This window comes from Juglans microcarpa x Juglans regia, chromosome 4S (genome assembly GCF_004785595.1).
Source record: "Juglans microcarpa x Juglans regia isolate MS1-56 chromosome 4S, Jm3101_v1.0, whole genome shotgun sequence".
Classification (NCBI taxonomy): Eukaryota; Viridiplantae; Streptophyta; class Magnoliopsida; order Fagales; family Juglandaceae; genus Juglans; species Juglans microcarpa x Juglans regia.
In genome coordinates this window covers 22960096-22985965 of record NC_054601.1, presented here as the reverse complement: position 1 = coordinate 22985965, position 25870 = coordinate 22960096, and the positions used below count along the sequence as shown (strand labels likewise).

Below are 25870 nucleotides of genomic sequence, written 5' to 3'. Positions count from 1 at the left end.
GCATTGGTTTTTGTTCAAACAAGTTGATTCAAGTTCATGCGATTATACGCTTATGTTATATGCCATTTTCATTCACTCTTAATCTTCCAAAAAAATTTCGAAGTTTTATTATTTATTATACCCGAAATAAGAGAAGAAATTAATAAGGAAAGGAAATAAATAATTTCATCAGAGGTCATTCCACTGTCATTGGTGTAGTATGAAGCTGGAACTCAGCCACCTTCCCACAATTGCTATTGTGACTTAAATACAGGTATCGACTTTGATAACATATCCGAACTAAAAGTTTAAACTGGGAGATGAAAAGGTTCGACCAATATGTGGTTGATACAAAATGTTAAGAAAGGCATATCTGCTTGGAATAATCAAGTGTATGGAATTTACAATAGCCACATAGCCACAATGTTTGGAATTTAGAATAGCCACATGTCACCTCCACCAAAAAATATGTCATCTAATAAATATGTATTACAGAAAAAGCCATGGCCACAATGTCTGGAATTTACAATAGCCACATGTCATCTCCACCAAAAAATATGTCATCTACACCAAATAATGTCATCTCCACCAAAAAATGTCATCTCCACCAAAAAATATGTCATCTCCACCAAAAACTATGTCATCTACACCAAATAATGTCATCTCCACAAATAATAATTCATTGAAGGAGCAGTTGGTCTAATATGAAGAGCCTCTGTTGTGTATACTTGATCAGGTGTGTACTGTGAGTGACATAAAAAAATATGTTATACCATAATGTCGTTTAAAATACCTGTAAAATACCTGTGAGGAAGGAGCAGCCCGTCCAATACCAAAATAATTTGTAGTATATACTTGATCAGGTGTGTACTGTGAGTGGCATAAAAAAAAATATGTCGAAAGAACCAACACACTAAAAAATATGTTAAACTAATAATGTAGTTTGAAGTACCTGTGAGGAAGGAACAGTCCGTCGATCGCCAAAATAATCCGTAGCAGTTGAAGGAGTCGCAAAAAAAGCCAGCGCATGTGTCCAAATTTGACTTTGTTGATCCTATAGCCATTTAACCCAAACAATGATCAATACAAAATATAATAATCATAAACAACAAAAACAGTACCTGAGTTTGAGGAGCCTCAATCTGTGTGCCGCTCACATTGCATTCATTTGATAAGGGACTACTTCGCTGTGCATTGGAAGAAATATTATAATTTATTGTTATAAAAATTATAAGAATTTGTTAGTCAATGTGTATACAACATTAATAAAAAGGAACCTCAACATCGCCATGGTGCAATCTCCTTCTCGTGCTTGGTTTTTTAAGACTCTTCTCAATGGGGTGCACTTTTCTCCTAGATGGCGGTCTTCCCTTACTCCAAACTACCAACGGACTCAGAACTCTACCTGTCGTGCCCTCCATGGAAGCCATTGGATCAACTGTGTTGCTAGTATCATGATCGGCGATCCCAGGGTACTCTAACTTCAACTGTTCTAGCTGGCTAATCAATTTCACACAGCTACTCTCGGCCTTTGAAGCATTGGAACACAGTTCATAGAAGCAATTTTGGATCCTATCGTACCTTTGGGCATCGTGGTTGCTACTTGTGTCATAACTACTTTTGATGAAAGTGTATTTTCTCTTTACATCCTTCCTCCACTGATCCAAAATGTATTTTGAGGGTACTGTATGCTTGCCTAGCTGAGTCAAGATAAGTAGAGCGTGTCTGCATAATATACCGCTAAATTCAAACAAATTGCAACTGCATTTAACATCAAGGGGATCTTCATCAATTTTGACAGTGTAGTTTGCACGTTTTAATAAGTTATCATGCACTTGAACTTCATCGGTAACTACGAACGTATATTTACCACCCTCACATCCCAATAACGAGATAGTCAAATATAAAAATCTCCGTAATTCCTCTTGTACTTCTTTGAATTTAGCAATTGTGTATGTTTCTTGAAACTGCTTCTCTAGAGAATAGCGACTGATGCAAGGAATCTCAGTGTTAAATGAATTAAAGTCAGCAATTGCTTCGTTCTCTACCTTCCTCTTAAGGGCTAAATCGTACTGATCAACAAATTGTTTGAGAGTTGTCTTAGAATTAACATAGTCATCAAAAAAGGCATTCATGCTTTCACTCTGTTGTGTAGTTGACATTCCTGCCCAAAATGTATCTCTAACATAGGCCGGCACCCAAAAACACTAGTCACTATATAGTGATCTCAACCATGCATTCTCATGCAGATCATAGGTATGAGCAAATCGTGCCAACGTTCTTCGAATTCATGTTGATTTAAAGAGTCATACACGCACTTCTGTAGAGTACTCTTGATCTTCTCATATCGAGAATGTGATCCAAATTTCTCAGGAAACTTTTTCATTATATGCCACAAGCAGAAACGATGCCTAGATATTGGAAACACTCTTGAAATTGTAATTTTCATTGCCTTGTCTTGGTCTGTGATGATTGCCTTTGGCGGCTGGTCATTCATGCATTTCAACCATGACCCAAACAACCATTCAAAGGTATGTGCATTCTCATTGGATATTAATCCGCACCCGAATAAGATTGACTAACCATGATGGTTCACACCCACAAACGATGCAAAGGGCATCTTATATGCATTAGTCAGATATGTTGTGTCAAACGTAATCACATCTCCGAATGATTTATATGCAGTTCTACTTCGGGCGTCTGCCCAAAATACATTCTTTAATCGCATCTCATGGTCCACGTCTATCTGATAAAAGAAATTCGGATTTCTTTTTTGCATATCTTGAAAATACTTACATAGAGCTTCAACACCTCCAACCCCGAGGCGAAGTTGTCGTGCTTTGTCAATGTAATTTCGACACTCCTTCTCCCCGAATGGCACATTCTCGTACCCCTTGCCTCAACAACCACAGCCTTGAAATTTTTGGACATTCGTATTCCTGCCTCATCATTTATTTCGAGCCTCTTAGCCACACGAGCATCAACCTTCTTAAAACATCTCATATGTCTTGCCTTTCTAGGACTACAAATATGTGTGTGCTCCAAGTTTACTTTAGATAGGGTATATCCACCTTCGGCATTCATTGTAGCATTAATCCGAGCCATACACCCTATTTTCTTTGTTTGTCTTGGCTTGAGAATATTGGCAGCCTTACTCTTTGATGTGCCTTGTCGCGCACATACGAATGTAAGCCATCTGACATTTCCATCATCTCCTTGTTTAGAATTCCTTTTACAGACCCCAAACCCCTTCTACTTACCATACTTCATATAATAAGACCAAACTTCTTCTATCGATGAAAATTCATTCCAACCTTTGGCTCTTCAATGGTTTCATCACACTCATTATCTGTATGTATCACCTCATCATACTCATCATCTGAATGTCCTACCTCATCACCCTCATAATTTGCATATCCTATCTCATCACCCTCATTTTCTGCATGTTCTATGTCCATTGCAAGTCCAACCTTTAAAGTACCTAAGAAGATGCAACCAGATTCAAATAAAGATTTAAAAAAATATATATGGGTTTGATATTGCAACCAGATACAATTAAGATTAAAAATTATGGGTTTGATATTGCAACCAAATACATTTAAATTTTTACATGGAAGAACTTACGGTAATGTTAAATAAAAATTGATTGCGAAGATTGTACTATATATTTGCTATGATTAAGATGATTAAGACCACCAGTAGCTACCTTATCAAATAAATTTCAAATGCTCATATTCTCGTACATGCAGTTTCACATATTTCATATCAAATGCTTATGAACTTTCATGATTGTAAATGAGGTCGTATTGGCAATAAAGATCAAAAAAATTAATGAACATCCCAACTCAGATGGATGCAAAGTTCTACCAAATGATTATATTACACCACATGTTGAACCATGAAGAGCTCAAATCTCTCCTAGAGTTATATTAGCAATAAAGATCAGAAAAATTAATAAACATCCCAACTCAGGTGGATGCAAAGTTCCACCAAATGATTATATTACACCACGTGTTGAACCATGAAGAGCTCAAATCTCTTCTGGAGTTACCTTTATACCATGTTACCTGATAGATATCAAATAAATATATTTATCAAAGAGTATTTCTAACAACAATTTCTAAAGAAAGAAATTCATGTTTTTTTATGTAGTTAATAGATACTGGGGGATCCCCCTCTAGCAATGGAACCCAGAATAAAATTATTTAAAGATCTAGTTCAGGTGCAAAAAGTAACATTTTCAAAAGTTCATTTGAAAATAAAAGTCCCAAGCCTCATGCCATGGTCTGGGTCCCATAAATCATTATCCTTAATATTCTACCCAATAATAACTTCTTAGAACGACTACAATAAGGAAGAAATGTTATTTACTGTTCAGATTCTTGGGATAACGAGGCTGGCTGGAGGGGAGCTGCAAGATGACGTCGGAAATCGATGGCTGCTACTGCGCCGAACAGAGTGGAGACTGGTGTCGATCGGAGGGAGAGGGAGAGGGAGAGGGATTCTGTCCGTATGGGTTTTGGGGGTCATTTGCTATATGGGTTTCGTCATCTAGTTTCAAATTAATTTTAAGTTTTTTTTTTAATTTTTTTAATTTTTAATATTAAATAAATTACATGGCACATGGCACATGGCACATCATTCGGAACAAATCTTCGGGAGAAATATTCGGTTCCTGTAGTACTACTCTTTCCTAAATTGGTTCCAGCTTTCAACATATGGAAGTTGCCATTTTCAACAACTTCACCCACAAAGTGAAATTGAACCGCAATATGTTTTGTTCTTTAATGATATACCAAATTCTTGATCAATCAAATAGGACTCATGTTACCACAATAGAATTCCATGGGTCTTGAACTCAAGCCAATCTCACCCACAAAACCGATCGGTTTTGTACATCATGAGCTAGAGCATCCTATCGTCTACAAAATAAAGAATTTTTAGCACACCATTTTCAAATATATTCTTCTTTTCAAAATTGATGTGCGCGCGGGCATTTGTGTTTGCAGACAAAAGCATAAATAGTGATTAATGCAATTATCTTATAAGTGCTCTTTTTTTCTTTTTGGTCTCAACTTAGCTATGATGTGCAATATTATTGGTGTTATCATTGTTATGATATGATCTAAAGGGTTGAAGGATTAACAAAATTAATATCAAGATATTTTAATCTAAGCAGGCTTTATACCTTTCAACTGAACCATCTGCTTTAAGTTTAACTTTATAAACTCACTTACAACTTATAGGCTACAATTATAATCATGCAAACAGCCAGGTAATCGAGAAACATGAGTGGATCTTCTCAAAGGACGAGAAGGAATAGAAGCTGGATTAGAATCTGAAGGAAACTGTGAAAAATTAGAAGTGGTAGAATCAGAGATTGGGAAAGGTAAAACAGAAGAGGAAAACTGTGAATCAGAAACAGAAAAATGCTGTGAAGTATGAAGATTAAAAGAGTGGAATGAGAAAATTGATTCATGAAACAAAACATCTCGTGAGACAAAGATGGAGTTAGTGTTAAGATCTAAAAGCTTGTGAACCTTCACACCATGAGGATAACCAAGGAGAATACAACGACAAGATCTAGGATCAAATTTAGCTCGATTATGAGAAAGGGTTGTAGCATAGAAAAGACAACTGAAAACTCTAAGATGAGTATAAGAAGGGACAACATGAAAGAGTATTTCGAAAGGAGTTTTATTAAACAAAACAGGTGTAGGAAGCCTGCTAATGAGATGAACAGCAGTAAGTATGCAATCTCCCCAAAAGCAAATAGGAAGATTAGCTTGAAACTTGAGAGAACGAGCAACATTTAGAATGTGGTGATGTTTACGTTCAACAATGGTATTTTGTTGAGGTGTTTGCACACAGCTACGCTGATGAACAACACCCTTAAGAGCAAAGAAATCATGCATAAAAAGTTCTGCACCATTGTCTGTTCGAATGGTTTTAATTCTAGTTTGAAATTGAGTTTCAACCAAAGAAAAAAAAAATGAATCAATAAGCATACATCAAATTTATATTTCAGCAAATAAACTCAAGTATGCCTAGAATAGTCATCAACAATTGTCAATAAATATTGCAATCCATCAATTGTAGGAGTAGACATAGGACTCCAAATATCACAATGAACCAAATCAAAGATTGAATTAGTAACTCGAGTACTAGTAGCAAATGATAGTTTATTTTGTTTAGTAAGAGGACAAATTGAGTAATGATGTTGCTTATTATAAGAATGAATTTTGGATACAACATTATGAAGAACAGTTAATTTAGAAAATTAAGGATAACCTAAACGATGATGCCAAAGATCAACAGGATTGTGGAAAACAGGGAAAATAGTAGGAGATTAGTAGAAATGAAAGACTTGTAATACACTGGCTACTGCAGAATGTAAAGATTGTCATGTCTGTTACCCAGTCCAATCATCCTCGATTGAGTAAGGTCCTGAATGAAACAATGTTGAGACAGGAAAAAGAAACAACAATGTAAAGAACTAGTCAGTTTACTGACAGAAATGAGATTGATAGAGAAGGATGGCACACAAAGAACATTTGTAAGAACAAATGAATCAGAGAATTGTATGGTTCCAATATGAGAAACTGGAACAGAAGAGCCATTTGGTAACATGACAATAAAATCAACAGCTGAAGGCGTGAAAGTGAAAAAAATGGTGGAAGATACTATATGATCAATGGGGCCTGTATCAATGATCCAGACATCAAAGGACAAATGAGACAACTGAAAATTACTAGAAAACACAATGTATAATATCAAGGGGCAAAATTTGGTTACCTAAAAGATGTTGAATGGCATTAGGCAAGGTGTTATTGGAGGCCACAATAGCAGTCACATGACCAGAATTAGATTCAATGCTATGCTGAGATTGAGAATTGATAAATGCCAACAGTTGTTGACATTGTTCTGCAGAGAGAGGCAACTGAGGAATTGGAGCCATAAAAGGCGTAGGATTTGGGTCTTGAACCGAAACCTTATTGGCTAAAATTGTCTCGGCTTAGTGCGAAAATCAGGTGGGTAACCATGGAGCTTGTAACACTTATCTACAACATGGCCAGTCATACCACAGTGAGAACAAGTTGGTTGATCTTTATGAGTAAATGATTTTCCAGAAGGGGCTCGATTGTTATTCACTGACTTGGAAAACAAAACAAAAGATTTCAAAGATGGAATGGCCATATGACTCACTTGTCATTGTTTTTCTTCTTATAAAACAAGAGAAAAAACCTTATTGATGGGAGGTAAAGGGTCCATGAGCAATATCTAACCTCTAATACTTGAAAAACTCTCATTAAGCCCCATAAGAAAATGAAGAACATATTGGCGCTGCTGATAGTTAGTAAGAACTAACAGACAAATTCTATTGAGATAAAAACCAAATATCCTTCTCTAATTGAAAGATGCAAGGACCATTACCTTGATCAAAGTGTTCTTTAAGATCAGACCATACCTCATAAGCAGTTTCAACATAGATCACACTCACGGCAATATCCTTAGCAACAGAATTAAGGATCCATGATAAAATAATGTTATTGCAGTGTTCCCAAGCAGGAAGCAATGGATCACTGGTAATAGGTTGTCGAATCGAACCATTGACAAATCTAACTTTATTCTTTGCCCGCAGCACCATCATCATCGATCGGGACCAAGTAGAGTAATTCTCTCCAGTGAGAGGTTGAGTAACCAGGATGGAGCCTGGATGATTTCCACTGTGAAGAAATACAGATTCGAAGAATCCTCAGAAGTAACAGAGGAAACATCAGAGGAAGACACCATCGTCGAAAAACAAATCCTATAAGCTGATACCATGTAAACTTCAGAGACTCGAGTTGCAAGAAGAGAAAATGATTCTTTTCTGTTTACACTTTTCAGAGACTTCAGTGACTTTACACTTTTCTGTTTATATACATTATAAAATAAGCTATTGAAAACAGAAGCCAAAAAAAAAAAAAAAACATTACATGTGCATACTTAAATAAGAAAGAACTAAATAACTAAGTGCTTAATAATAAGCACGTGATTGATATACATCTAATAACATATATGGAACATGGTCTTAGGACAAATTCCACCATGAAGGTGGTTTTTCATTTCTTTTTGCAAGTCCTCAAAGAATTCTTCAAGGTTTCAACTGCGGTCATGAAATAATGGAGTAGATGGGGGAATACACCAGTTCTAGAGTCTCGATTGGGGAATGAGATGAGATGAAAAATCTATTAATAATAGTGAAAATATTTGTAAATAGTAGTGAAATAGTTTGATTGAAGATGGTTTGTTGGATTTTGAGAAATGAAAGAAAAAGTTGAATAAAAATATTATAACGTTAAAATATTGTTAAAATATATTTTTTAATATTATTTTTGTTTTAGAATTTAAAAAAATTGAATTATTATTTATGTTTTTAAAATTTTTAGTAATTAGTTAATGATTAGATGAAAAAATTGAAAAATTGAAATTGAAAAATATTTAAAAATGAGATGAGATGGATTATAAACAAGACTTTAATAAACTTTGTATCTCATAACCTAGCCAGGCCCAACCCATTTAGAAAAGCCCAAGCTAAGATCAAAAAATCAATGGAAAAAGATGTCATTTTGAGCATATTTCCTAAAAGAAAAATACTAGTTGAACTGATAAAATTGATCGATAAAAATGACCTATTGACTTTTTTATTTTATTTTTATTTTTGAATTTTATTTAATAATTAATTAAGTAAATATTAGTGAATTGATCTTTTTTATTATTTTTTAAAAATATTTAAAATTATGTAAAAAATAATTAAAATAAAAAAAAAATACATTTACACTGCATCGGTTCACTTTATCGATTAACCATCGGTACACTAACATTGTCCTTCCTAAAAACTAAAACCCTCTCTTTCTTTTCTCTACCTCCCACGCACGCCTCTTTCACAGACCACCCTCCTCGTTTTAGGCACATCTCCCTCTCATCTTCGCTGCCCCAGCCAACCGCGCCAACAACCCGCCGCACGCCGTTAACTTCATAGTGCCGCTTGTAAGCCCTTTGGTTTTCCTATCTCTCTGTAACAGGTCTGATCAGATTCACACACAAAATAGTAAATTCTCTTCGAAGGGAGTGCCTCTAAAAGGGGGAATGAGATACAGAAGTAGATAGGAAAAGGGAAACTTAGGATTTTTTCATTAGTTTTTCGATGCCTTCCACTTCTACGTTCTGTGTACATATACCCAGGAAAAATAAAAAAGGGCCTATGGCCTACTAATGGACTCACTTAAAAAAGCAGAAATAAAAGAAGTAAATAAAACAACAAAGCAAATGGATAACAGCCCAGGTTACTCCCACGGCCCATTACTCTAACTATAGTTACTGAACCTTACTAACAGATCATGGGCTCTTAACAATAACCCAGTCCCTTAACTCACTACACCCACTTCAGCTTTTGACTTCACTTCAGTTAAACACTCCACTTCTACTTCTCATCCATGTGCATTCCAGATTAGGGCTCGATCTCTTCTTCCTCAGACTCTCCAACGCCGTGTGAGTTCCCTTCAGCCATGGTGTGTTACACTCTCCCGGTTTATTCTCTCTCCATCTCTCATCCGGAATCTGTCTCTTCGCTTCCGTGGTTGGTTTCTTGTTCAGGGCCACTCCACCGCGGCTCCGCGGTGATCCTACCGCAATAACGTCACCTCGCCGTCCAGACGCACTGCAGCATCCCACTTCGGTAAGTCCTGTCCATCTCTCTCAGCTTCGTGTCTCTTTTTCTATCTCTAACCCTGTTAGTCCCCACTCTGCCGGTACTGCGACCAGTGGAGTCCGCTGCTCCTCACCGCTCCATTTTTGCACTGCCTCGTCACCAAACCCAGCCAGCCACCGCCCCAAGTTTGGTAATGCTCTCTCTCTCTGCCAATGTACAAAATTCAATCCTGTGGCTAATGTGTTGATGTTCAATTAGAGTTGACTGTGATTTTGTGTCTGATTTTGAATACGATCTAGTTAGACCAGTTTTAAGTTAAATTTCTAGGGGCTGAGTTTTAGGTGGTGGAGAGTTGTTGTAGATCAAGCCAGCAGTCATATGGAAACTTGGGTGCTGTATAATCCTGTATTGGGAGGTTGGGACTGGCCTTGTAGGTAATCTTTGCCTAGTGGTCTCTCTTCCTAAACCGTAATGCCTTTTGCTGGCAATGGACTACGTATCTAGCAGAATCAATGCCGACGAAAGCATAGCAGCGTGAAGGCACATCTGAAGCATATATTATTACATTTTCTTCTCAAATTCGTTTCTTTGTTGTAGCTTTTTCTCTTTTTGCCCCTTCTTATTCCATCAGATTTTCCAACTAGAATGCGTCAAAAAGAGTATTTTGGATGGAAGTGTGTATTCCTCTTTATTTTTTTTAAGCTTTTCAAATATGTAAGGTGACTTTTAGATTTTGTTTTTTTGTTTTTTTTTTTTCACAGAATGGAAACTGAAGAAGGTATGTTGAATTTGGAATCAGAGGAGAATGTTTACCAAATGTATAAGGAGTTCTTGGCCAGGTAATCCACCTGATATTTTTTTCTGAATGATTTTGAACGAGTGCTTAAATTACCAATAAAACGAAAACTATGGGAAATTTATGCACTCTTTTTGATATATTGTTGTTTTTTTTTATACTTTAATTGTTATTTATTGCTGTCCGTGTCTGTTTCTTGACAATTTTGAATGGCAATCCTGTTGTAGGGTTACAAAGTTTGAGGAATTGGTGGCTGTAGGAGACAGGTTTCTTACTGGTTTTCAGCAAGGGCTGGGTAAGTTTTCACAAGAATTATGGCTGTATTTGGTTACCGATGAGGTTTCTTTTCACAGTATTCAATATGTATACTTAAATTTCATGCAGAGTATCTTCGGCGGTATCCGATTGACCGAAAGTCTGAATTGGTTGGGGAAATTTTTGAAACCAATGAGACAAAGAGGCTCAGATCTTACTTTGAAGCTAGATGTATCAATATCGATGATGGTGTGCATAATATAAGCAAGTGTAAGTGCAATTTAAGTAATACAGAGCCTAGTTCAACTTCTTTGTTTCTTTTTATTTTTCAGATGGCATTAAATATTTTCCTTTGTCAATGTGATAATTTTCACCTACCAATAATTGTTTGTGGACACTGCGTAGAGAAGTGCATACATGCCATCTTGGACTTCGTGACCACTTAAGTAAAGGTAAACTTCTTCCAAAACTTCCCATTGTCTATTCTTGTATATATACTCAATCTTAAAGGAAACACTTTATCTCTCCTGTATAGCCTGCTTATATTGATTTTGCCTATTACTTGCATCAATAGAACTCTTGATTACTTATAAAAAAAAAAATTGGCAAAAGCCTTTATGAACCTGAATGTGCCATTAAAATGCCATCTTTTGTCATCATACACTTGGTATTCTACATATTTCAGCATCTTTTTAAAAATCCTTGCACATATAAGTTAAATCATGAGCCATTGTCACAATGGAATCGGGCTATTTAGCCATTTCTCTAGGATGGGGTAGCATCTGCAGATATTCCAAGAAAACTTGCAGCCTTCCCGATACGAATAAAGGCTGGCATTTACCATTTATAAGTACCAGATTTGACCATTTATGCATTGCAAACATTAGGATATATCAGACATAGCACAAGAATCCTGTTGAGTATGAGTTTCTTGCATCCAGAGAAAAAAAGGAAAAATAAATGCATTACCATTTATAAGTACCAGATTTGATTACTTATCAAAAAAAAAAAAACTACCAGATTTGATTATGTTATCTAGCAATCCAGGAGTAACATATCTCATCTATCCTCAATTGTTTTTCCCTTCTCTCTTTTAGTTTTATGTTTCCACATTAGCTTATCATGGAGATTTTCCTTCTCTTCAAGTCTTCCTGTAAATTATCCTGTCATTTTCATTCGGAGGTCATCATTTCCTGCAGATTCCTGTTCTTTTTTGTGGTTCTAAATTTATGTGTAAATTTGTAATGGGATTGTAGCAAAAAACATACTTAGTGGACTTGAATGCCTCTTGGAAGAAGTAACTGCAGCAATGCATAATGTGAATGGTACTTTATCACCCTCTGGGTATGAAGACTTTGGTGATGGGTTGAATGGACAAGCAAGTTGTAATAAGAAGGTAGCTCCCCCTCCCCTGCACTTTGCTTTCTCCTCTTGTTTCAGATATTATACAATATTTTTCCATTGTCATAATTGATGCTCATTATATTTTTCATATTTCTCATGCTTATCCATTGTCTTTATATTCTAGTAATATGGTTAAATCATATGTATTTTAAAGTATTGTCATGCACTCGTCTATTTGTCTTTTGCAAATATAATCTTCTACTCTTGTTTTTTGGGGGATAAAATCAGATGATTCAGATCTCTTTTCAACCCTTTGAAACCAGATGATAATTCCATCTGATTCAGTTTGGTATAACTTCAGAGGTACACATTGTCTCCAGCCTAAGTATTTTGGCAGATGATTTGTGGCCTTGAAATTTCTCCTGATCTTATGTAGGATGGATAGTTGAGACATGTTAATCCATACTTCAGAAAATGAAATATATGATTAGATGTCTCTTATACTGGACTCATTTATTAGTACTCGGGATTCTCTCTCGATGCCTGCAAGCTTTATCCGCTACATGGGAAGCCTGGTTGTTAGGAATATTCTTGTCTTTTCTCATGAATAACTCAGTTTAATCCATAATTACTGATTTGCATCTTTTTAGCCAAATTTGAAAATAGAGAACGCTCACTTGGGTGGGATTAGAGACTTATTTTTCCATTCTATGTTACTTTGGCCTAAGGCTATTGTATTAGAGGGGTAAAACTTTTATGCTTCTTTTTTGTTCGTAGGCTGTAATTAGGTATTTCTCTCTTGTATACTGCCTGTGTACTGGGCTTTGCCTAATTATGAGAATCAATAAGTTTTCGTACTTTATAGAAGAAAATATTTCCCTAAACTAAGAAATTCTTGGCCAATATTTTTTATAAGCAAATTTATGGTATCATCTTTGGGTCACCATTATAGTTGAGCATTATTTTGAAGAAGCAAAACAAAAGTTTGGCAAAACTGTTTTGTTTTCTCAATTTCTTTCTTCTTCTTCTTGGCTGAATGTTTAGTTATTTTAAAGCCTTTAGATCCTAACAGAGAATCGTATGACTAGCAGGATTATTGCACCATATTTTTTTTAATTTATGTTATGATCTAAGCTCCAGTATGGTGACACTTCCACTTCTTTAGGAGGAAGTGGCATCATCTCGACTTAGAAGACCTGAAGTAACTGACTTTGCTGCCCTGATGGGGATCATTTACAGTATGGTTAAACAAGACTATATAATGCAGGTAATAACCTCCCTTACTCCCTTCATGCCACACCTCCAATCTAGATAAGCATTACAAACATCTAATATCTTTTGGTGCCTGCAAAATTTTGAGTATAATATCATATTTTGTTGCAGGAAAAAATTGTTTCTGCACTAAACTTAAAATCATCGTCAGGAGAATTAGAAAGCTACTGCCTAATGTGGTCTTTGCGTCCCTTTGTAAACGATGAAATTATGCATCAGGCTTGGAAACTTATTCCTTGACCATCACAGATTTCTGAGCTTTGAGTCCTGATTGTTTCTTTTTGAAAGATTTGCATTCTCATAGCTGAATTCATTTCACAAAATCATAGTTTTGCTTTTTGTGGTGGTGTTATAAACATATATGTATTTTTTGTTTGAGAAAAATCCTTATTTCGAGTCTCTTATAAAAGATCTTTTATTCTAAACATAGAATCTGTTACTACATGCATCACAATTCAATGCTTGCCAACTGCATTATGTTCTACAGGGCAGATGCTGCATGTTATATTCCACAGCCTTTCTATTGCGCAGATATAAAAAAGAAAAATTATTTTCATCAGTCACTATTTATTATTCCACATCTCCCTTATGAAAAATACCCTACATCTTAAAAAAAAAAAAAAAAGTATTAGTGGGATGTGAGAGTGAACAGTGGCTGATGTATATCATTCCTCAAAAAAAAAAAAAAAAAAAAAAAAAAAAAAAAAAAAAAAGAAAAAAAAAGATCTCCTCAATCGCGGAATATGAAGTCAGGAAAAAAAAAGTTTCACGTCGGCAGTTTAAATGAAATGGAATATGTTGGCCAATGGAATCGTGTTACAATCAAATTTCTTAAAACAGTCTTAAATATTAACTCTAAGCTAAAAATACAAAAGTTATTAAAACAAAAACCAAAATTTAAAAATTAATAAAAAACTAAAAAGTTTTTCAGAACTGAAAATAAGAGTAAATAAAATAACATCTAAAAAAGGAGTAGGGCACAGTTTGCCTGGGCGGTGAGGTTGGGTACTAGGGGCCTCTTCCTCCTTGGGTGCATGGGATCAACTCACGTGGAAACGATTGAGAGTGATCCATCCTCTCCAGGGAGGAGGCTCTAGACCTTAAGAAGTGAAAGATAGATTATATTTACAGTTATAGAACGTGTAAATGTTACGCATTTATTTTTTTAAAAAAAAGAAGTAAATATAAAATTTATATTAAAAAAATTAATTTTTTAATAATGAATTCTGCTATTTTTTATAAAAAAAAAAAAATGTGATACGCTTGTACAACCTATAATTGTATCTAATTGGGAGGTTGTGTTGAAAATGTTGCGGATTAAAGGTGGAGGGCAGGAATTCCATCCTTCCCCTGGCCCCTACTCTCTCTTTCTGTAGTTTTTGTAACGTCTCAATAAAAAGCTTAAACTATATGGTTTATATTTCAAAAGGACTAGTCAATGATATAATTGAAGTCTTATTGAAATCTTATAAAGAGCAAGAACTTCTCATTCTCAAGTAATGTGAAATTTCATACACCCCCTACTCTTATCCATATCATATGGAGTATCACAGTTTTTATTCTAAATATTTAGTCTATTTAAAAATAATTTTAAACCATTATCTTCAGTTGTGTCGTAATTTTTTTTATTTTTTTATTTTATCAACTAGATAAATGTGTAATCGGGAATGAAAAGAATTCAAATGAAAAAGAGAATTACTCCTAAAAAAAATATAGAATTTTTATTTATTTTAAAATAATGGGTGTATTATTTCAATACGAAAGAGCTATTCCTCTCCTGTTTTTGGTATTCCCTTGATGTTACTATTCTTGCTTTTGTTTTTAGAGTAACAAAGTAACCAATTATTTGGAATAATTTCTTGCCTTAATCTTAGGGCTGCTGATGGGACACCGCCCCTTGCCACCCAGCCGAGCACAGCCCCGGTCCACCTAGGTGGCGCGAGCAACCCTGCTAGCACCATGAAGGGGCGAGGGCGGGGGTAGTCTGAGCCCAGGCCTGCCCCCAACCACACCCCACATCCCGGCCCACCCATACCAGCCCAGCCCAAAAAATTATTAAGCTCAGAATAAATTTATTCTTTACTTTTGTTAGGGATGGAATGATTTCTTTATTATTTGAAAAATAAAAAAGAAAAAAACAAACAAACAAACTAGTGAATTCCTTGAAATATCGGATGAAGCTTCTCTCAGAATAAAGTCACATCCAACATAAAGTCAATCTTCATCAAAATATCATAAAATTCTGATGATCTTTAACAAAAACCATTCTACATGTTGGTTATTGAACCTCATGTTGATACCAACTCTCACCATTTCTTATTTCCATCAACCATAATTTCCCAAGAGTTTATGATGGGCTATTGCTTTTCTTCTGCTCAGGATTAGAAGTTCGGACCAGCTGCAAGGATCTCCTGAGTCAGCTCATTGCCTTGGCCAATCTGGTAGTTGGTGAATGTTTCAAAATTGTTCTTGAACAGGCCAGCCAGCTTCAACAGCGTATCATTATAAGCATCCTTGTCTGACCACTGCAACCCAAAATCAAATGTATCAGAACATCTAAATGGGAATCACATGAATGCAGAATTAGGGTCAAACAGTAGTAGAAGGCCATCTTACAGTGTTCACGGGGTCCAGGATTTCAGAAGGCACTCCCTCAATCTCAGTAGGGATATCAAGCCCGAACACTTCAGTCTTTTTGTAATTTGCCTCGAGGAGGCTGCCAGAGTGTATGGCATCGATGATTTTCCGAGTGTATGGCAGCTTAATTCGATTCCCTGAACCATACCTGCAGCAATGGAAAAGGAATTAGCTTTTCTCACTAAATTTAACTTCGAAAAGCTCATTCCATAGTAATGTTCAAGATTCATACCTTCCACCTGACCAGCCGGTGTTGACAAGCCATCCTGTGGCACCATGTTTCTGCATCTTCTCAGCCAGCATGGCTGCATATTTGGTAGGGTGCAACATAATAAATGCTGCACCAAAGCAAGCCGAGAATGTTGCCTGTGGCTCTTTCACACCCTCTTCTGTGCCTGCCACCTGAAATTTTGATCAAAGAGATTCAGTCGCCCATAGAAAGTAGCCCAATAGTTTGCTATGCGTGCCATTTATTACCAAAATTACAACTAAAGAAGAACAGTATGTCAATAACATTTACCAGAGCCGTATAGCCACTGATGAAATGGTACATGGTCTGTGCCAAGCTCAGCTTGCTCACTGGTGGGAGCACCCCAAATGCATCGCATGCTAGAAGTATGACATTCTTTGGATGAGGACCAACACATGGTATCTTTGCGTTGGGGATATACTCGATAGGGTAGGATGCACGGGTGTTCTCTGTTTCCACAAGAAGTGCAAACTCATGAGAAGTTGTATGGCTTAGCTAGTCATACATAAGCATAAAGTATATGCAGTTGAGACTTTTTCATCCCTTTCAATTACCCATTTCAGCTGTTCATTGGCTTTACTAAGTGATAGCTTTATCCCATTCTTTGTCAAAAAGCAGTGATGGTAAAATGCTCACCATATTCAATTGTATAATTGAAATAAAAAAATAAATTACCTGTAACAGATTTGTCAGTATAATCGACCTCTCGGGTGTGCTCATCAAACACCACATTTTCCAGCACTGCCATTGACAAACAACTCGGTTATATTAATGATGACATACCCAAACAAAGGAAAATTCAAAGAATTACTAAGCACTTCGATCCTTTTGGTATCTTTGACTTTATCTATTACCAGTCCCAAATTTAATGGCATTCCAGATATCAGGCTCCTTCTCCCTCGAGAGGTCAATGCACTTAGCATAGCAACCACCTTCTATATTTGACACACCACTGCCACTCCAACAGTGTTCATCATCTCCAATCAGGTATCTATTGTGATCTGTAGACAGGGTTGTTTTCCCAGTACCTAATATAAAGACATTTAAAAGTAGAATTCGTGAGTGACAAAAAAGAGTATGCAAAGGAAGTAAGCCAAATCTTTTGCCTTGGTTTTTTCCTGACCGGCACATGCCAAAACGTTTTTCATGATAGTAATAACAATAAGGTTTCAATGACTGCGAGATAGAGTTAGAAGGCACATATCATATAGCAGCATTTAGAGCCACATCATGCCCTGCTCCGAGGATACTATACCTGACAATCCAAAGAAGAGGGCAACATCTCCATCTTTCCCCATATTGCTGCCAGAATGTAAGGAGAGGATTTGACGCTTAGGCATGAGATAATGCATAACACTGAACAGACCCTTCTTCATTTCCCCGGCGTACTGGGTGCCAAGGATGACCATTTCCTTCCTTGCAAGATTAAGATCTATGCTAGTAGAGGATGTCATGTAGTGCGTGTAACGATTACATGGGAACTGCCCAGCATTGTATATAGTGAAGTCCGGAGTACCGAAATTCTCCAGCTCTTCAGGAGTGGGTCGGATACACCTGCCAGCCACCCACCCAGTTATCGAATTGTACACTAACCTAACAGACCAGTACATGAGTTTCCTCCATGGAATTCTATACAGGCATGATAATTTACTCAATACAGGATAAATTACCATAGTGTCAACGTTAATAGTGTTGTAAGAGGTTAATTATTCATAAGCTCTACTTACATGTTGTGCATGAACAGGGAATGGTAAGCTCTGGCAGAGACTATCCGGACTTTAATTCTATTCTCTGGGTCCCAGTTCAAGAATTGATCATTCACAAAGACCTGAAATTAGGTGAAATTTCATACTATTGTCAATACTTTTATTCTTAACTCCATGCTTTCAAAGTCAAACAACCTCAGATCACTCTGTTATCACAACAGATGACAGATGCATTACTTGAACAGTTATATAAACTTAGATATGTTCTGCATAAGTCACTGGGTTACAGTTGCTGATTTGTGAGGTTGGATAACACATAAGTACAATAAACAAATAGCACCGCCAAATTGCTGACAAATCAATAATATTTTAAGGATTAAGTTGCTGTCCTCAAATGGATCAGGGGCCGTTTGGTCAACTGGAAAAAACGATAAAATACATACCAGCATCGACATCACCGTGCCTAAAAGGGAAAAGTTCATAGACCACAACTTTATATTTTATATTTTATTTTGCACCCCACGTAGGAAGGTCCATTTATTCTTAGAGAAAGTACATCTTTCTGTAATAAAATAAAAACGGATTAGGAGAAAAATGATACAATCTAAAAACATATAAACACTGAAGAACAGAAAAAAAAAAAAAAAAAAAAATAGGCAATAGCAAAGTAAATAAAAGATAAGTTGCTAAATAATTAGAAGACAACCTTGTCCAAAGAGTTCAAGTAATCAACAGCTCTTTCTCTGTTCACCAAGAAAGTTTCCGCGTCCATTTCAATGTTGGGTGAACCCCTGTCATTGACAAGTAAATAAAATAGGGCAGATGTCAATAGAAGATAAAAGCTCTAAGGTATACAAAATTGCAGACAGGGATTGGAGAAAAAGACCATGGATAATGGATTGGGGGGGCACTTACTTTCCCCACCAAAGCTCATCCGCAGCAGTCTCATCCTTTACAACACGCTTATCTCTGGGAGAACGACCGGTCTTGGCTCCAGAAAGGGTTGCTAAGGCGCCCGTCTCTGTGATGAACGACCCTTTCTCATACTTTATGGCCTGCTCATATAGCTCTGCACCAAACCCCAAGTCCCAAAAGCTAGATTTTAAATGCCTTTTTAGGTTCTATCCATTTAAATAGAAATCGCTCAAATGTTCGGCTTAACAGGTTCAGTTGGGTATGATAAAACTTAGATGAAGATCAGTATTTCTCAAATTCTATAATTATTAGATGGAAAATATATATAGACACACACATAGTACTAGAGCATGCAAGCAAAAACGCGACGTATACCTGCGGGAGAGAGGTTGTAGAGGACATGTGTGAACTTCAACGAACTGTCACTAACGTTAATGGTCGGTGTGAAATGGTGATCATGTGGTATGTCCTTTGGTGTTTGTGTCTTCCGTGTCGGGTCTCCTTTCACCAACTTTGGTCCCGTTTCTCTCGTCAGTGACGCCAAAGATGCACTGTTTTAAACAACAACAAACGTAATGAGGTTACCAAAAAGGGCAAAGTTCCATTGTCAATTCTGAACGTACTCAAGATTTTCCTTCTTCCGCAAAATATGTCTGATTAAAGGAAAAAAAATCATACAAAATTTAAAATTTGATGCGTTTTCATAATTCGCGAGAGTATAGAATTTTTTTTTATTATAAATTAGATCTAACTTATAATAAAACATCGATATATAATTTTTTTTTAAAAAAATAAATTGTATTCCTTTTATAGGTGTGTTTAGAATTTATTTGAAAGTCACGATAAAATTCATGATTAATAACGGCATTTATATTTTGGGCTAATTTAATTAGTGATCATATATAATACAAGGCATTAATCATGATCGGCGAGTTCATGTTTGTAACCTGATGGACTGGAGCTGCTGTTTATGGCGCTGTTCATCGGAGATGGGGGTGAAGGAGCCTTGGGTCCCCTTAATAGGGGTGGTGGGTGACGATTTCTTCTTCTGGAGAGAGTGGAGCTCGTCGATGGTCTGAGCCCTGACTGGATGCGTACTGTCATCGTGGCAGATCTCGTTCTGCTTCTTCTGCGTCTCTATCTTTGGCAGCTCGCTCTGCGCCGCCCCCGTCTCGAAACTGAACTCTTCGTTCTCCGCCATCTCTTTTCTCTGCACACATGAGGAAGAAATAAAAAATAAAAGACACAAACCAGTTCAGCGCAACATTTACGTCATGGTTCTCAACATGTTTCAGCGGAATTATAATCTCTCGGATTCATCAGATCGAAGATTCGAAAGCATGTTTAAGGTTTGAAAATTTTCCCTAGAAAAAAGCTAGCCACACGTGTTTGCATGGATGAAGATCGAAAAAATGAGGGGGAGAGAGAAAGAGAGAGAGACCAGAGATTAGGAGCTTGAAACGAAATGGCAGAAGAGGAAGATTGAAAGAAAAGGTGAATGAGATACAAAAGGAGGGTTGTGAACATGAAAGTTGCAGGATTTGATGGAGGAAGAGATAATGAGAAGGTGATCGGGGGGAAAATGGACGAGGGCGAGGCACCTTTTAAAGGCTCCAGAACACAATGCTTAACCAGAGTTCAACCCGAGCTGTTTATTTTGAACCATGGTTAAATCCTCTCACTCCTCAGCTGACAGGTGGTCAAGCTCGTAAAATGACCAATACAAATTTCCAAACCCCCCGTTAAACGAGAAGCAGGACTCCGACGGTACAGCCTACGACTCCGTTATTCCTCGTACTACCGTAGCTTGCGCTCCTTTTTCTTTTTTAAGGATCATCATTTTTTAATTCTCGAAATATATTTATCTAAGCATTTTTTTTTTTGTTGAAATATGATAATGAATAATAATAACTATAAAATTAAATTATTTATAAAATTCACAACGAAATAAACGGGCGCTTTTGTACGAAGAAACTGATTTGGTCGGACACCGGAAGCATGGGCAGTGACATGGTAGGAAACGACAAGCAACGAAAACCCGACACGTTTACAGCAAAGTATGAAGTTGGTATTTAGTTCCGGAACTACCCTCCAAGTCTCCTCGTACTTTTGTGTCTTTCACCCGTATAGACAGCATGTTCTAGATTGTCTTTTAATAATAATCATAAAAATTCACTTAAATACATATAATATTTATTTATTCAATCGTCTGGATGCATTAATTACATTCACTTTCATCCCACTAAATAATACGTGACACATTCACTTTCATCTACACTATTATTTTATTTTCATTTCACTAAAAAGTATATGGCACATTTATTATATTTAAATGATAAAAAAAATATGTAATAAATAATTATTTAATAATAATAAATATATTACATCTTATTTAGTAGAATGAATATGAGATGTTGTATGATGTATAGAATTTTCCATTAATATATATCCATGACCTCTAATGCAGGTTAATAGAAAATCGAAAGATAAACTAAAAAGGATATATAGTAGGTGAAGGTTTCAAAATCAATTAAAAAAATAAAAAATATGGAAAAGGGAAAAAAATAGACATATATGATAAGAAAGTATCGTATTTATAATGAGAAATACTCAAGTCACAAAGTCATTATATAAAAATAATCTTAAAAACTGATGTGTAATGTGATTTATCAAATTATAAAATTACTTTTCGGATCAAATGAAATTACGTTAATTTGTGTAATTATTCTTTTATAATTCTTTTGTGAATGTAATAGTTCTCATTTATATTTATAATTATCGAAGTGGACTGAATATTTAATGAATAATGTGAAGTTTATTGGTAGGACTATTTCTTTTTATTTAAAATTTATGGTAGGGATCTGAATCGAGTCGCCGCAAAGCATTTTGCAGCAGTATATAGATGATATTTAGGATTATGGGTTGGCCATTAATAATGAAATAGTATTAGAACTTTCATCGTATTCTGCTACAGATCATACGTAGAACTTTCCTCATATTAGCTATACGTAACGGCGCCATATATATCATTGAAAGTTAATATTTATATACATAATTAATTTTCTAAATCATACTTTAAATTAATAAGAGCATTAAACACATTTATACTCACAGCTTGTACCTCTCTTTGTCTGTCATCATGAGTCATGTGCTTATCATGACTTTTGTTTTATTTATTATTGCCGTGTAGGCAAGGAATTTCATGTTAATTCATTGCTCTCTAATTTGCTTTGGATGCTTCTACGTATATAATTTGATTTTTTTTTCAATCTAATCTAGAAATCAAAAATTCAGATGAATCCGGACGATTATCCACTCGGATCCGGTTACGGATCCATGACTTTTAACCCAATTCTTTTGATATTGTGATTATTGACGTTCTTATGAGTAACATTTTCTAATAGTGATAGGTCAAGTACAAGACAACAGCAATAAATATATTGAGAAAAGAAAAATGAATTTTTACACACTGCTGCCTTTGAGATGCCCAAATCTTTGAGAAAAAAGAATTTTTACGCACTCATGAAGTTGCATGTTCACGATATGATATTGCCGATCGACAAAGTAACGAGATAAATCCTCCAATATCTCTTTCAATTAATTTCCACCGAAAAAGAACGGTACTAGTGCTGCATGGTGGTTGGAGATTAATCATATTCAACTGTTTGTGAATGCAATCTAATTTCCATGATGTATGCAGTGTGTTGTATGTATTGATGATATCAAATTTTTAAAAAAAAAATTTGAATGGCAATAAAAAGTTTTAAAATGTCTATAATAATATTTATTATATAAAAAATAATACACATAAAGTCCAATAAATAAATAAAAAAAGCAGCCTTTCGAAAAGTGTTAAAAGGACTATTTTTTAAAAAGTAAAAAAAAAAAATGTAATAAACCCAAATATCCAAATTTTAATCCAGTTATCCACTAGGGTTTTGGCCGAATTTACCTAGGTGGATAACCACCTGGTTTTCAAAATCCGAATACAGATCTGGTTATGGCCAGATATTCGGATCAATATCTGGATTTACACCCCTATCCGCTAGATATATAGCCGTCCATATATATCCATTAATTCCTTTATTTGAATTGTCAAAAGGTTTGAAAAGAAAATATTGTTTACACTTTGCTCATGTTGAAATTACTTTAGCGTTGGTGGTAGAAATTAGTCACGTTAGGGGATAATGGGAAAGATCATATCTATCACATTTAACAAACATTGAACTCTTTTGAAGTTAATGATTAACAAAGATTCAGCTACTCACAATTATGCATTCAGCATGGTATACCTAATCTTATTTTGGAGAGTGATTATTAGTACAAGCACTTCAATATGGCCGGAGGCGAGTCGTGGTCTTTGCTTGGCAACCTTATAATAAAAGACCAAATTAAAAGACTTGATGAAGAATTTCAAGAGCTGCAAAGTACAACACATGCATTGGGCGCATGGGAATGAAGGAGCACACATACTACCAAACAAACAAACAAACAATATTGAACTATCTTGTAAGTAATTGTGATGCTTACCAGCTGGCCAGATTGCTTTGCTTAGTGTGATCTTTCAGACACACTAATTTGGATAGATAGTATATTGCATGGTTTATTCATAAGTAACAACCCTAATTTGGAGCCGTTGGATCTGTAGAAGCAAATCATAGCTGTTGATTAAACTCATTACAACCCTAGCCCTAGCCCCCACCCCCAGTCCTTTCACCTTTGTCCTTCATGCTTCTGTCATTTCACTTTCAATGTTTGACACACAAGTCTCACTTATTCTCAGACTCATTGCGATTCACGATTCGTGAAATCCTGGCTTCCTTAGTCCTGCGCTTCATCACTTACCTTGTGATTTCCATGAAATGAAGCCCTGAATCAGGGCTTGATTCTTGATTCTTGAAGGCTTGCAGCTACTTACGAGTCTACAATTGCTCGAAACCCTCGCATATGGAGGCGTCGGCCTGATTTCAAGGGAGCCGTGACTACAATCTCAATCTCAGAGATGGCAATCAGGCCTCGACAGATGGGTCATTAAATGCTAGCATTTATGACTCCCAACCAACTAAATCCCTGATTTCGAGGTTCATGCTTCTCTGGTTCTATGTTTGGTTCATCCATCAGTCGATTAGCCAGGTTATTTTCCTGTTTCTAACCATTTCGTTGGGAAGTTGGGATATTTGGTCCTTGACTCTTTTGGAAGTTTGGAAGCACTTATATAATTATAAGAGTATTTTTTAAACTTTTGGTTATCTCCTAACTATTTCTAAATTCTAGTATTGTAGATCTAATCATGTGATTCATGTTGTATTTGCAAACCCTAGTACACTAAAATGGTGTGACAGTGTGACGTTGTCCTGCCATAGGCCCATACATGTTTAATCACGACATATATGATATATGCATGCTTGAATGCTTCTATGAGAGTCTGAGACTGTGACTGTCTCTGTCTATCACTCAAATCTATCTTGATCTTGCTGTTGTTTGCACATTGCACTTGCAGTATACTATCTGTTTCAAGCTTTATAGCTTTCATACTGAAAATTTGAAGGAAAAACCTTAAGAAGAAAGTACTAATTACATGTTACAGATCTGTGTATGTCTATTGCATACTGCTGCCTACTGGTTTATCTTCGATTCTTTTTGTCTTATGCTGATTTTGTTTTGGTAACTACAGTTTTCTGCCTCACAGTTTGTTGTCTGGCTGTTTTGGTAACTTCTTTAGTAACTGCATGTGGTATTAGTGTATGCCTATTGCATGCTGCTGCCTACTAGTTGGCAGATTCGATTGTTCTAATGTCATGCTGATTTTGTTTTGGTAACTATAGTTGTCTACCTCATTTTGTTGTCAACTTATCTGGCTGTTTTGGTAACTTCTTTGGTAACTACATTTGGTATTAGTGCATGCCTATATATTGCCTTATGCTATTTGCTGGTTTATCTTTGATTCTTCTTGTGTAATCCTAATATTGTTTTGGTAACTACAGTTGTCTCATGTCTGGCTGATTTTGTCATCTGGTTGTTTTGGTCACTTGTAACTTGTTTGGTAACATGTTTGGTAACTGCATTTGGTATTAATGTATGCCTATTGCCTACTGCTGGCTGCTGGTTTACCTGAATCCCTGAAGCACATATTTATTTCCAAGATTGCATGTATAATTATATTGTGTAACTGTGTTACAGATATGACATTGATTATTTAGGCAAATTAAGTTTTACATTTCTTGTCAAACATCCCTTAACAGTATTACTAAGTTAACAGTACTTGAGCAAGGGATTAAAAATAAGTTTAAATTTTTTAGTGTATTAGTGTATGCAGGGCAATAATATCAAGATTTATGGCTCCATTCATGAAAACTGAGGACTTCACTGATTTTACAGCCCATTTTTTGTTTTGAAGTTTAATGTACCTTATTTCATAATTTATTGTTGTAAAGTATTTTTTGATTCACTTGTTCCATTAGGATGTAAAATGTCATTTAATGTACCATAGCCATAATACTTTTGAAGGCTTCATGATGTAAATTTGTATTTAATTTGTTATTTTATTAATGCATTTATTTTAATTTTATATTATTTATTTTGGATATAAAATATTATGTTAACGAGCTGAGCTCGAGTTTGCATTACATGTAAACGGGCTGAGCTCGGGCATTCTCATAGGCCCGGCTCATGTAAACGAGTCGAGCACAAGCTCGTCTCGAGTTGTGAACGAGCCGAACTCGCACACCCCATGCTTACTCGAGCTCGGCTCATTTACAGCCCTACTTGCATCCGGCTGAACAATGACTTCATATCTTTAATTTTAAGTACTTCCTTCGAAGATTAATATTGCTTTTGAATGGAAAGTTTTATATTTATATTTTTATTAAATATTATATATGATTTTAATTTTCTTAATGTAATTTAAAATTCAAGTTTGAATTTTTGGTTTAAATTATCTAAATTTTAATTAATATATGATCTAAATAAAAATTTGCAGAATTTTAAAGATCTAACTCCTCCACATCCTTCATCTTAAATTC

General features: G+C 35.7%; 4 protein-coding genes across 7 annotated transcripts; 1 reads left to right on the top strand and 3 right to left on the bottom strand.

The window, feature by feature from the left end:
* Positions 1-1241: 1241 nt before the first annotated feature.
* Positions 1242-2141, bottom strand: LOC121262151 (protein FAR-RED IMPAIRED RESPONSE 1-like). Its single transcript, XM_041164560.1, has one exon. The coding sequence runs from the start codon at positions 2139-2141 to the stop codon at positions 1242-1244; it is 900 nt and encodes a 299-aa protein (XP_041020494.1).
* Positions 2142-2557: 416 nt separating this feature from the next.
* On the bottom strand, positions 2558-3084 carry LOC121262150 (protein FAR1-RELATED SEQUENCE 8-like). The gene is made up of 2 exons (XM_041164559.1): positions 2776-3084; positions 2558-2725 (listed from the first exon to the last, which is right to left on the bottom strand). Exons 1-2 carry the CDS (start codon positions 3082-3084, stop codon positions 2558-2560), a joined length of 477 nt encoding a protein of 158 aa, XP_041020493.1.
* Positions 3085-8861: 5777 nt separating this feature from the next.
* LOC121263859 lies at positions 8862-13679 on the top strand. Of its 4 annotated transcripts, XR_005940365.1 has the most exons (12): positions 8862-9012; positions 9619-9700; positions 9787-9863; positions 10015-10107; positions 10435-10512; positions 10697-10764; positions 10854-10994; positions 11135-11176; positions 11981-12120; positions 12392-12431; positions 13234-13335; positions 13452-13591. XR_005940365.1 is itself a non-coding variant. In XM_041166939.1 (11 exons), the coding sequence occupies exons 4-11, from the start codon at positions 10052-10054 to the stop codon at positions 13578-13580; spliced, it is 756 nt and encodes a 251-aa protein (XP_041022873.1). In that variant the 5' UTR covers positions 8862-9012; positions 9619-9700; positions 9787-9863; positions 10015-10051; the 3' UTR covers positions 13581-13679. The 4 variants fall into 4 exon arrangements, 3 of the variants coding, with proteins under 3 accessions (XP_041022873.1, XP_041022875.1, XP_041022874.1); XM_041166939.1 differs by lacking the exon at positions 12392-12431 and having other exon boundaries at positions 13452-13679; XM_041166941.1 differs by lacking the exon at positions 13452-13591 and having other exon boundaries at positions 13234-13336.
* Positions 13680-15549: 1870 nt separating this feature from the next.
* Positions 15550-20425, bottom strand: LOC121261830 (phosphoenolpyruvate carboxykinase (ATP)-like). Its single transcript, XM_041164222.1, has 13 exons — positions 20290-20425; positions 19796-20058; positions 19224-19399; positions 18849-19002; positions 18640-18724; positions 17955-18055; positions 17483-17781; positions 17082-17255; positions 16903-16968; positions 16498-16676; positions 16210-16379; positions 15957-16125; positions 15550-15865 (listed from the first exon to the last, which is right to left on the bottom strand). The coding sequence occupies exons 2-13, from the start codon at positions 20047-20049 to the stop codon at positions 15722-15724; spliced, it is 1971 nt and encodes a 656-aa protein (XP_041020156.1). The 5' UTR covers positions 20050-20058; positions 20290-20425; the 3' UTR covers positions 15550-15721.
* Between the last annotated feature and the right edge of the window lie 5445 nt (positions 20426-25870).

Bases quoted from the DNA above. Each gene is read 5' to 3' on its own strand.
- LOC121263859 (XM_041166939.1), top strand. From the start codon at position 10,052: ATGGAAACTTGGGTGCTGTATAATCCTGTATTGGGAGGTTGGGACTGG. The intron at 10,765-10,853 runs GTAAGTTTTCAC...AATTTCATGCAG, and splicing joins TGGTTTTCAGCAAGGGCTGG to AGTATCTTCGGCGGTATCCG. The intron at 11,177-11,980 runs GTAAACTTCTTC...ATGGGATTGTAG, and splicing joins TCGTGACCACTTAAGTAAAG to CAAAAAACATACTTAGTGGA.
- LOC121262150 (XM_041164559.1), bottom strand. From the start codon at position 3,084: ATGGCTCGGATTAATGCTACAATGAATGCCGAAGGTGGATATACCCTA. The intron at 2,726-2,775 runs GTAAGTATTTTC...TTCTTTTATCAG, and splicing joins TGGAGGTGTTGAAGCTCTAT to ATAGACGTGGACCATGAGAT.
- LOC121262151 (XM_041164560.1), bottom strand. From the start codon at position 2,141: ATGTCAACTACACAACAGAGTGAAAGCATGAATGCCTTTTTTGATGAC.
- LOC121261830 (XM_041164222.1), bottom strand. From the start codon at position 20,049: ATGGCGGAGAACGAAGAGTTCAGTTTCGAGACGGGGGCGGCGCAGAGC. The intron at 19,400-19,795 runs GTTACAAACATG...TGTTTAAAACAG, and splicing joins CAGCAGCTCCAGTCCATCAG to TGCATCTTTGGCGTCACTGA. The intron at 18,725-18,848 runs GTAAGTGCCCCC...TGTCAATGACAG, and splicing joins GATGAGCTTTGGTGGGGAAA to GGGTTCACCCAACATTGAAA.